The following is a 12107-nucleotide window of genomic DNA, read 5'->3' on the forward strand; positions in this document are numbered from 1 at the left end:
ACAGCAAAAATATATTGTTGGCCCTTCAGCTGAAGGCAAATTACTTCTGGTGGACCTTATGGGCAGGAATGGAGAAAAAGGCATTTACCAAGTCAATGGCTGCATACCAGGTACCAGGAGATGTGGTAATTTTACTCGAGCAATGAAACCACATCTGGTACAGCAGCTGCAGTTGGAGTCACCACTTGGTTAAGCTTACAATAATCCACTGTTATTCTCCAAGATGCATCTGTCTTCTGCACAGGCCACATGGGAGAACTGAACCAGGATGTGGTGGGAATCACCACCCCTGTGTGATTCAAGTCCTTGATGGTGGCACTAATCTCTGCAGTCCCTCCAGGGATGTGATATAGTTTTTGATTTACTATTTTTCTAAGTAGAGGCAACTCTAATGGCTTCCGTTTGGCCTTTCCCATCATAATAGCCCTCCCCTAACTGTCAGGGAGCCAAAGTGGGGGTTCTGCCAGCTGCTAAGTATGTCTAAGCCAATTATGCATTCTGACACTGGGGAAGTGACCACAGGATGAGTCCAGGGACCCACTGGACCCAGTGTAAGCCAGACCTGAGCTAAAATTCCATTCATTACCTGACCTCCATGAGCACCTACTTTAACTGGAGGACCACAATGATGTTTCGGGTCCCCTGGAGTCAACACCAGCTCAGAACCAGTGTCCAGCAGTCCCCAAAATGTCTGATCATTTCCCTTTCCCCAGTGCAGTTTCCCCGGTACAAGGCCAGAGGTCTCCTTGGGGAAGGATGGGAGAAAGATTAACAGCATAAATTGTTGGTAACATAGTGGGGTCCTTCCTCAAGGGGACCTGGCCTCCCCTTCATTCAAGGGGTTCTGGGTCTGTAAACTGGCTCAAGTCTGGAAATTTATGGAGAGGCCGTGATTCTCTGTTTTTATAATTCAAATTACTCTTTTGTCTACTTGATCTGGAAGTTTTCTGCTTATGTAAATTAAGTGGGAATGCAATAGACTTCCTATCAATTTCACTTCTAGGAGCAGCACAATTAATTAGTCAATGCCAGGACTCTACATGAGTCAGACTATTCTGATTGCTGCTTTGCCTCTGCTGTCCATTATGGTAGCTATGCCCACCTTGCTTTTGACGGTTGAGTGCTGCCACTTGGCCCCTGCCACCTTGGGATCCAATCATTCCCATTGCATTTAAATTTTGTAGTTGAGTGACTGCAGTTCCTACTGTTAGATCTGATGTACAGAGAAAAGCAATTACAAAGATGCAGGTGCTGCCTTTACAAATCTATTTCACAAAGCATTAGTCAAGGGTATATCTTCTGGGGATTCTCCTGGCTGGGATGAGTAGGTCCAAAGTGACTAATCCACTCTACCATCCCAATCTCCCTAAGCCTTTGGATCCCTTCCTCTACATTAAACCAAGGGAGATCAGGCATTTCCAGCTCACTCATAGTGGGCCACCTTGTAATCCATATTTCAGCTAACCAAGCAAATAAAGCAAATAAAAACAGTGAAGAACCTTTTTTAACTTCCTGAGCTGCACCATTAAATTAAACGAAGAATCCCTATTTAGTTGACCCAAATCAAGAAATGCAGCCTAATCCAACTCTATGTTCCTTCCACCATTGTCCTACACCCCTAATATCCCTTCCCATGACTGTTCTCCAGATTTCTGCTTATATACATTAGAAAATCCAAGCAGTTCTTTTCGAGCGTAGCATACTTCCTCATATGTCACACTCTGAACCTCATCTCTAGGGGCCCGCCGGGACTTTAGTCTAGTTATAGGTCTAGAAGCAAACAGGGATGTTGGGGTTGGCTCCTGAGGAGAATCAATATTATCTTGCCTGGCAGCTGCCTCAGGGGAGGCCAGCACTGTTGCCTCAGGCAGCGCAGGGTTTATCCCCTCAGACAAAGGTGGAAAGGTTGGTGGCAGCATGCGTCAGGGAGGAGATGTTGCCACTGCTGGGGATGGGGAACCTGTTTCTTCTGGCAAAAAAGTTCATCTGCATTTATAAGCTCAGTGTCCCCAGCTTCATCAGGGTCCTCCCACACATCCCCATTCCAAGTTTCAGGGTCCCATTCTTTTCCAATCAATGCCCTCAGTTTAATAAGTAGACACCTAGCGAGGTGTCTGTGCATGCACCTTCATTGCAGGTCAGCCACTTGCATGAGAAGAGCTTGTGTCTGTTTTTCCACAATTTCAGCTCTTCCTCTAGAGGAGATAAGACTCACTCAGGGCAATCTTAGCAGATTTGAGGCTCAGTATCTGCTTCTGAAACTGGAAGTTAGAATCCCTGAGTTCATCATTTTCTTTTGTCACTTTGTCCAGTGAACGTAGAAGCAACCAACCAGCTTCATTATGTTCCTTGGTTCTCCACATATAGTCAAAGGTATTATGTCTAGAGTCACTGACCTCCTTCCCTCTCACGAGCGCTGAATCAGGAGTGTCAAATGCACTTATTTTGCATAACTCTCCAAATAGCTCATGCCAAGGACTCCCAGTGTTCTCCATACTATTAGAAGTAGAGTCCTTAGCATTTTGGGGTATAGTCGTATTAAGCAGCCAACTCCAGAAACCTTAAAACCAATGAAAGAACTCCATCCTTAATATTCTGTTCCTCTAGAACCACTCCTGCTACCAAAATCTGTATTCGTCAGGGTTCTCTAGAGGAACAGAACTAATAGGATATATATGGGGGAGTGTATTCAGGAGTGTTAAACTCACACAATCACAAGGTCCCACAATAGGCTGTCTGCAAGCCGAGGAGCAAGGAAGCCAGTCCGAGTCCCAAAGCTAAAGAACTTGAAGTCTGACATTCGAGGACAGGAAGCATCCAGCGTGGGAGAAAGATGTAGGCTGAGAGGCTAAGGCAGTCTAGTCTTCTCACATTTTTCTTCCTGCTTTATATCCTAGCCACTATGGTGGCTGATTAGATGGTGCCCACCAAGATTAAGGGTGGGCCTGCCTTTCCCAGACCACTGACTCAAATGTTCGTCTCCTTTGGCGGCACCTGCATAGACACACCCAGGATCAATACTTTGCATCCTTCAACCCAGTCAAGCTGACACTCAGTATTACCATCACAGCCCAGGAGTTCCAGATCAGCCTGGACAACATAGTGAGAACCCATCTCTATAAAAAATAAAATAGAAAATCAGCCAGGTGTGGTCACGTGCACCTGTGGTCCTGGCTGTGGCCTGGAAGGCTTAGGTGGGAAGATCGCTTGAGCCCAGGAGTTTGAGGCTGCAGTGAGCCATGGTGGCGCCACTGCACTCCAGCCTGGGCAACACAGCCAGACCCCAACTCTAAAAATATAAAGCAGACATTTGAACAAGAATGTAAAAGCAAACAGTGTGATATTCCAAATTAGTTCACTAGTGGGAAGCACCTGCAACATGGACGGCTGGGCAGGATCAGTCCTCCCGGGCTGCTTGGCCCTTTCCTCCTGTGTCCTTGCCCCCACTGGCCTCCCCTTCATGTGTGTGTCTTGCTTGTGCTCCCTGACTGTGCTAGAGGTTTCTTGCCCCCATTCCCTCAGCTCTCAGGACTGGAGCTGTTGGAGGCGGTGTGATTTTCTACCTTGTTCACCTTTTTTTTGGAGACATGGCCTTCCTTTGTTGCCCAGGCTGGAGTGCAGTGGTGCAATCTTGGCTCACTGTAGCCACAACCTCCCGGGCTCAAGGGATCCTCCCGTCTCAGCCTCCTGAGTAGCTGGGACTACAGGTACATGCCACCATGGCTAGTTTTTTAAGTTTTTTTGTAGAGATGGGATCTCACTATATTGCCCAGGCTGGTCTCAAACTCCCAAGCAATCCTCCCTCCTTGGCCTCCCAAAGTGCTGGGATTACAGGCGTGCACCATCACGCCCGCCCACCATTTCTTCACTGGTTCCCATTTAGGATGTTTCCACTTCTGCTACTATAAATAACACAGGTTTCTGGTGCCTAAAACGTTTGTCATGTTTTGGGATATTTCCTCAGGCTCCCAGAAGTTATGTCCCCGATGGGGCATGGCTGGGCCATGGGGCTGACCATGCTCTTGTGGCTCAGGCTTTGTGTGTGTGTGTGTGTGTGTCTCCCCATTGGCAGCCTTGTCATGACCGAGAGGACTTGCAGACAGTTGGGTGGGCTCTGCTGGCAGAGGAGGGTGGGGTAGATGTGGGATCAGGCTGGTGGGCTCTGGAGTGAAGAACAGGTGGGCTAGATCAGGGGTCCCAGACCCTCAGGACCCAGGTCCTCTGTTGTCCCAGCCAGCTGTTCATGGCTGACTGCCCACTGGGGAGAGGAGACATCCCAAGTGGGGATGGGGCTGGAAGAAGGAGCGATCTGAACACTAAGACAGACCATCTGGGTCTGGATCATGTATCACCTGTGGCAGTCCTGGTGTGACCCCCGCCTCCAGGGAGCCTTCCTGGACTTCACAGACAGACAGTGCACCTGCCCCATGTTCATCACCCCCCCCAGACTCCTTGGGAACCTTGATCGTCCTGTCGTCTTAGCTGCCAGCTCACTCCAGGGCCTCCAGGGGCACGTGGCAGGGGTGTCTTGTGTGTTGTTTGAATAAATATGCCAATAGCCACAGAGGGGCATTTTCAAAGAACAAATGTGTACAGAGACCTTAGATGCCAGTTTACCTCCACCAACATAGCCCCATGTACTAATTTCTAAATTTTTGGTGGAAAGTATCCAACTTTCCTTGGCAGGAGCCCAATTTCCCTAGCTAATCATGCAGCAAGTCTCCTCTGAAGCAGCTCATCTGTAGAAGCTACTTACCAAGAGCATATCCAGGAGGCCTGGTAAGGCCTTGACCTCTAATGGAGATGGAGCAGGGATGAGGATATAGAAAAAGAGGTATTCTCCCCTCTCACCCCCGCCTGTGTGGTGATAGAAGGCGCAGGCTTTGGGGAAAGGTGGTTTGACTCCCAGTCCAGCTACTTCCCAGCTGTGTGAGCCTGGGCAGGGCCCTTGCCCTCTCTGAGCCTTCTTCCTCATCTGTGAAATGTGGCCAATCATGCCTCCAAAGGCAAATGGGAGGCTGACAGGAGAAAATGCCAGGGATGGCTGGGCATGGTGGCTCATGCCTGTAATTCCAGCACTTTGGGAGGCTGAGGCGGATAGATCACCTGAGGTCGGGAGTTCAAGACCAGCCTGACCCACATGGAGAAACCCTGTCACTACTAAAAATACAAAATTAGCCAGGCGTGGTGGCGCATCCCTGTAATCCCAGGCTGAGGTAGGAGAATCGCTTGAACCCGGGAGGCGGAGGTTGCAATGAGCCGAGATTGCGCCATTGCACTCCAGCCTGGGCAACAAGAGCAAAACTCTGTCTCAAAAAGAAAGAGAGAGAGACAGAGAGAGAGAGAGAGAGAAGGAGAGAAAGAAAGAAAATGCCAGGGAGGGCCCAGCCGGCATCTGGTCGGTGCTCAGTGAACGTTAGCTCTGAGTGTGGTCACCAGGTTTAGAACCAGGAGGGAATCTGCAGAGTGACGTAGACAATGCCCTGAGACCCCGGCCCAGAGCAGAATGGGGCACAGAATAACCTTGCCATGACCTCTGCACGGAATTTCCCCAGGCCCACGTGGGGCCATACAAAGTGTCTTCATTAGGAGGTATTCGGATCCAGCCCATCCTGCGGGTAAAGCCTTCTACTTTTCACATGTGGGTGTGAGAGCCAGGACTGTCTGTCTGCCCATTTTCTTAAATAGAGAGTCCTCAAATGCTTTAGACCGCTTTACCAAACTCTCTTCAGCTAAATAAAGCTGCGATTATGAGGTCTCAACATCCTAAAGGCCAGTGGAAGAAAACCCGGCTTATTCTCGAGCCAGCTCCCGCTCTCAGTGAGGGCAAGCCTGAATAGTCTCATTGACGGGAAGAACAGACACGCGCCCAGGCAGCCTCTGCAAACCTGGTGTCTTCCTGAAGCTTCCACAGATAGCTTTTGCTGCCAGAGGTGTTTTCAGAGTTCTCTTTTTGAATGTCTTTAAGCTCTGTTGCTGGACATATGCTCTTTTCTTTAGGTGACAGGATTCTCTGGGGGTTTTGATAATTCATGCATTTGGTGAATTTTGTTGAGCAACTGCTGTGTGCTGGGTGCCAGGTATGAGGCAGGCTGGCCCCTGGCCTCTGGAAGTTTGCAGCTGGTGGATGAGGCAGGTGGTGGGGAAATGACAGCTGCGAGCAAGCTGCTGGGGAACAGTGCAGGGTGACCCATGAGCACATCCAAGATTAGAATTGGGGCTCAGAATGGCTTCCCACCTTCCGATCTAAACCCATCCCTTCCCCTTGTGGGACAGGACCAGCCTGGGCCGGTGGTTGTAGGGTAGTGAAACTGGCCAGTGAAGCAGCTATACCCCAGCCTGGGAAGGTGTCAGGGAGTCAGTCATTTGCCCCTCGTTTGGCTGTTTGGTGTTGTGTGGACACAAAACACTTGCTCTGTCCTTTAGCAAAGAAAGCTCATGTATTTTAAGAAGTAGAAATAAGATTTAGGGATTGAGGAACATTGATGAAACTTGGATTTTTTTTTTTTTTTTTTTTGAGACGGAGTTTCACTCTGTCGCCCAGGCTGGAGTGCAGTGGCACAATCTCCACTCATAACAACCTCCACCTCTCTACCTCCCAGGTTCAAGCAATTCTCCTGCCTCAGCCCCCCAAGTATCTGGGAATACAGGCACCTGCCACCATACCCAGCTAAATTCTGTATTTTCAGTAGAGACAGGGTTTCACCATCTTGGCCAGGCTGGTCTCAAACTCCTGACTTCATGCAATCCACCCGCCTCAGCTTCCCAAAGTGCTGGGATTACAGGTATGAGCCACCACACCTGGCCCTGAAACTTGGAATTTAATCCAAAACCACAAAGAGACCTGCGAAGGAGCTCTAGTTATTCTCCTTGAAATTGTTGTCACCCAAATACATCTATTGCCCTTTTTGCTTGGGGAGCTTGGAGGCCACAGGTTTCCAGCTCTGGTCCAAAGACATCTGTTGGGGCACGGGAGGGGCGTGCCGTAAGTGAAGATATAAACAGTCCCCAGCAGAGATGCTCATGGATTTGTCTTTGATGAGGCTGCTCTGGCAAATGAAAATAGCAGTTTCTTTGCTGTAGCTGGAGTTTACAGATTGGTATCCTGCTGGTCTGATTGCAGGTTCTGGTGAGCAGTTTGTGGTTGTCTTTCAGGTTGAAAACTGGAAGATAAGCTAACTGAGGTTTAATAAGTGCCATCTGTTTGGTTAATTAAAATGTTTTACAACATGGGTCATGGTCATAGTTGGAGAAATAATAATACCATGTACTTGAATAAGGAAAAGATTGTTCTTTTGGATAGTCGGATAGTTCTACATGTTGAGTGTGACATTATTGGACAGGAAAACTTCAGTACAGAAGTAACAGTTGAGCTGGTTAAGTGGCCCTGACTGGCAGGGAGAGAGAAGGGATGGAAATGGGCTGGTGTGAGGTGCAGTTGGGGTCTAGGAGCACTGAGGCTGGCTTTTGTGCGCATGATGAGGAAGGCCCTTCCCCAGGAAAACCCAGGAATAGGAGGGAACCTCCTGGGAGTCCGCCATGGCTTTGGGCCAGCGACTGAGGAAGTTTTTTGTTTTGTTTTGTTTGAGACAGAGTTTCGCTCTTGTCACCTAGGCCGGACTGCAATGGTGCAATCTCGGCTCACTGCAACCTCCACCTCCCGGGTTCAAGCGATTCTCCTGCCTCAGCACCCCCCAAGTATCTAGAATTACAGGCACCTGCCACCATGTCCAGCTAATTTTTGTATTTTTAGTAGAGATGGGGTTTTGCCATGTTAGCCAGGCTGGTCTCAAACTCCTGACCTCAGGTGATCCGTCCACCTCAGCCTCCCAAAGTGCTGGAATTACAGGCGTGAGCCACCATGCCCGGCCTGAGGCAGCTTCTTGAAGTTGCTTCTTGGGGGCCGAGGGTCAGGTGGAGGAGGAGATGGGACAAGAAAGCATTATGATAACCCAGGTGTGGGCGGGAGGCCTGCTAACCTCTGGGCAGCCTGGCTGGTCTTGGGTCCAAAGCAAACACGGTGAGGGGACAGCGTCCCCATCTCATCTGGGCTGGTAGAATTCCACCTGGCCCAGGTCTGTTCTGAAACGTAACGTTCTCTTTGCCACTGAAATGATTCTTTGTAAAACCAAACCTCAAACACGTTTAGTTTTCAAATTGCTTTTTTTTTCCCCGAAGTGCGTTTTTGTTGAATCCCAGTGTGTTATTTTTTTTCCTCCCTCTCCAATATTAAGAAGAAACCTACACTCCAAAACCTGAAACGGATGAGATGAATGAGGTGGAAACGGCTCCCATTCCTGAAGAAAACCACGTTTGGCTCCAACCGAGGGTGATGAGACCCAGCAAGCCCAAGAAAAGCTCTGCGGTCAACTACATGAGTGAGCCCGGGCCCTCCCCCATCCCGCCTGCCCTCCCAGCCGCCTCCAAAGGGGACAGGGTGGGTGGAGGAGGGGAGCTAGTGGATTTAGGTCTGCAAATCCACAAACAGTGGGAAACAGGGTGCGGCGAAGCTCACGGAGGCACAACCGTAAGACGTTTTTCAAAAACGATATTTTTAAGTCATTTCAAAAGCAAGCATTATAGGACTTGCCCTTGGGTGGCATTTTTTTCCCCCCAGACAGGTATTTTAAGGTTAGACCTTCCCTTGTCCTTTCAAAAGGGACCTGGGCTGAAGTTGCGTTCCTCTGGAAAGCACTGGCCCCGCAGAGGGCAGGAAGCATCCAGGCTGGCTCTGGCAGGTTCTACCCCTTCCTCACCAGGTCCTGGCTCTGGACTCAGTTGGCGCATCCATGAAGTAGGGGATAGTGGTGCTGCATCAGGGTTGCCCGGAGGAGGAGCTGCAGCAACGCAGGTCACCCAGTGCCAGCTGAGGCCTCCCTGTACATTGAGATAATTGCAGAGTCGCCTACAACTCTTTTTTGAGATGGAGTTTTGCTCTTGTCACCCAGGCTGGAGTGCAATGCACGATCTCGGCTCACTGCAACCTTCACCTTCATGGTTCAAGCAATTCTCCTGCCTCAGCCCCCTGAGTAGCTGGGACTACAGGTGCCCACCACCATGCCCAGCTAATTTTTGTATTTTTAGTAGAGAAGGGGAGATGTTTCCCCCTGAGACTTCAGGAATCCCCAAAATATTGGGGATTGCTCACCTCTGGCCCTTTGGCTCCCCGGGCACCTCAGCTCCCCAAGCTTTTGTTCTCCCTGCCTTCACCTCCCCAGGGTGGAGTTCAGCTCACCTTCAATTTCCCCGGACACTGCTGCGGGACCTCACTCGCAGCCGCTGTTTCTGCAGGCCTGGGGCTGTGGAGGGGCGTTTTCGCTCAGGCGGGGCTGGAGGCCTGGGCTGGATGCCCTTGGCTCTCCCCGTTTGCCCCACAAGGCTCAAAGGCCCTACAACTGGACCCCTCTTGGAGGAACAGCCTCACACCCGCCTTCTCAGAGCCCCTCTCTTCTTTTCATAACTCCCGTCTCCCCTGCCCCCACCAGGCTTTCTGTCCTCTTCAAATGTCTTTCTCTATGATGCTGGAGCATTCTGTAGCTTGCTTTGACCAGGAAATATGCGGAGGCCTCGTCCGTCCAGGAGTTCAAAATGGTGCCATTGTTTCTTTTAATAACATACGTTTACATCCCTCTTCAAACTATAACATGACTCCAAGACTGATATGTTCCCATAAAATAAAGCAAAAAGCTTTGCAAAAGGCATCTTGACGATGGGGAAGATGACTCGGGTGAGCCTGGCTGGGTCCCCCGCCCCACAGACTCAGAGCAACGTCCTCCCTACCCCCTCAGGAGTCCTGCCCTGCAGAGCCCTGTGGGACCACAGGCACATAGTGTATGCCAGGCACCCTGCCACGGCCAGAGTGCACTTTCTCTGTCAATGTTCACAAAAGCCCTTGGAGGTGGGTACTGTTGCTGCCCCCATTGTTCATATGTGGAAATTGAACCTCAGAGGGGGAAGTAACTTGTCCAAGGTCACACTGCTACTGTAAAGCGGTGGGCCTGGGGTCTGAGCCCCCACGGAAGCCTTCAACCATCAGGCTTCACCCTTGCTCTTAGAATAGCATGGATTGGATTGCAGAATGTGCCAAAATGTCCCTCAGCATGGGGAAGGGTCTTCTCACCCTCCTGCTTTTGTGCCGTGATGTGTATTTCTGCATTTCTCTCCTAGCCCAAGTCGTCAGATGTGATACCAAGATGAAGGACAAGTGCAAAGGGTCCACGTGTAACAGGTGAGCCTGTGCTGGGCTGTCCTGCCACTGTGGCCTCTGAGGCTGTGCTGGGCTGTCCTGCCACTGCGGCCTCTGAGCCTGTGCTGGGCTGTCTTGCTGTTGCATATTTAGCAAGCTACTCTCACCAAGCAGAACAGGGGTTAGGGCTGGGCGGTGTCCAGGCACGTGCTCACCTCGGCCATTGGCAGATCTTATGGGAATGCTGCAGGATCTGAGCAGGCTGCTCCCAGTGGGCCCCACTGGACGGATGGGCCACCCCTGTATCCCCTCCATGGTAGATGAATAAATCCATCTAGCTGATGCCGTAATTCAGATGACGAACACTGTCTGCCAAAAAGAACGAGTTTGGTTTTGGCAGTGTGACTGCCGGGCTGTTCTTTGTGGTAGTAAGCAGCCAACAGGTGCAGCCGCCGCATGCACACCCTCAGAGTCAAATGGGAAAACCATGTCATTGGGAGAGGGGACCTTGCTCATCTTCCTACGAATTCTGGCATCCGTTTGCCGAAAGCTAAATCGAGTTATTTAAAGCACATGTTAAAAAGGGAAGGTGGAATCTTCGGTTTTACATCACAAGGGTTTGGAATTTAGTTTGCCAGGAGAACACTTCACTTAGACGTTGGCAGGACTGTGATGAGAGGGACTCGGAGCAGCCAGGATGAGGCAGCTCAGTGGGCTCACATGTGGTCCTGTCGTTTGTTGGTGAAATGAGCCCAACGTGTCAACAGTCGGCGGTGGAATAACAGTGCCTAGAACCTCGCACTCCGTGTTAGGGTAGCACCTGCATGTCTCCGTGCTGGGCGAATTGGGGAAAAGCAGGCAATGCCTGGCAGGGGCCTCCACCGTGTGCACCGCCCAGTGTGGGCTGCCAAGAAACTGGAGGTGTCCTTTTGTGGCGATGCATCTTTCTGAACTCTAAGCGCGTTATGAGAGCTTCTCCCCTGAGTAGTACTCAGTGGAAAAAGGTGAGCACGTGTTGGAGAACATTCCTTGTCAGACAACATCAAGGCAGTTCCAGAGCTGGGGTGCGTGGGGCACTCCCCACACAGGGAGGAGGCAGGAATCTGTCCACACGAAGGCTGTTAGAGGCCTCCAGTCAAGAAGAGTTACTCAGCCCCAGTCTGCCACGGTGGGAGCATCCTGAGTCTCGCTGTTGAAGCTGCCCACAGTCTGGCACACCTGTTTTCTGTTCATGGTGCTTTTTTTCTGACTTGAAAACATATCTATGCTCATTAATAATGATTCAGGAAAGCAATAACAACAACAAAAAGGTAGAAAGAAAAAAATGTGTCCCAAAATTTCATCAATACCAGTAGCAATTTGATGTATTTCCTTCCAGTCTTTTTTTCTGTGCACAGATGAGGCTAATTCTGTTTATGTATTTTCTTTTCTTTTCTTTTCTTTTCCTTTCTTTTCTTTTTTTTTTTTTTTTTTTTGATTTAGAGTCTTGCTCTGTCACCCAGGCTGGAGTGCAGTGGCACGATCTCAGCTCACTGCAACCTCTGCCTCCTGGGTTCAAGTGATTCTCCCACCTTAGTCTCCTGAGTAGCTGGAACTACAGGCTCACACCACCACACCCAGTTCATATTTTGTATTTTTGGTAGAGATGGGGTTTCACCATGTTGGTCAGGCTGGTCTCCAACTCCTGACCTCAAGTGATCCACTTGCCTTGGTCTTCCAAAGTGCTGGGATTATAGGCATGAGCCACTGTGCCTAACCTGCTTATGTATTTTCACTTAGTATTTTCCAAGTATTCCTCACAGACTTCATGCTCAGTGACTGCGTGATACTCTGACATATGACTGTACGTGAACGTGTTTAGCCATCGCTTTGCTACCTGCTGGCTTATTTCCAGCTTTTCACCATTATAAACAGTTGGGGC

The 12107-nt window shown here is 50.0% G+C and overlaps 1 protein-coding gene across 1 annotated transcript in view; it reads left to right on the top strand.

Annotated features, from left to right (window-relative positions):
- Positions 1 to 12107, top strand: part of CRISPLD2 (cysteine rich secretory protein LCCL domain containing 2) — a 95979-nt gene that overhangs the window by 44668 nt on the left and 39204 nt on the right. Inside the window, exons 7-8 of the mRNA XM_023226883.1 lie at positions 8235 to 8378; positions 10168 to 10228. Coding sequence (XP_023082651.1) covers positions 8235 to 8378; positions 10168 to 10228 — 205 coding nt within the window. The remainder of the gene's footprint in view (positions 1 to 8234; positions 8379 to 10167; positions 10229 to 12107) is intronic.

The sequence above is a fragment of the Piliocolobus tephrosceles genome, chromosome 17 (genome assembly GCF_002776525.5).
Source record: "Piliocolobus tephrosceles isolate RC106 chromosome 17, ASM277652v3, whole genome shotgun sequence".
Taxonomy (NCBI): domain Eukaryota; kingdom Metazoa; phylum Chordata; class Mammalia; order Primates; family Cercopithecidae; genus Piliocolobus; species Piliocolobus tephrosceles.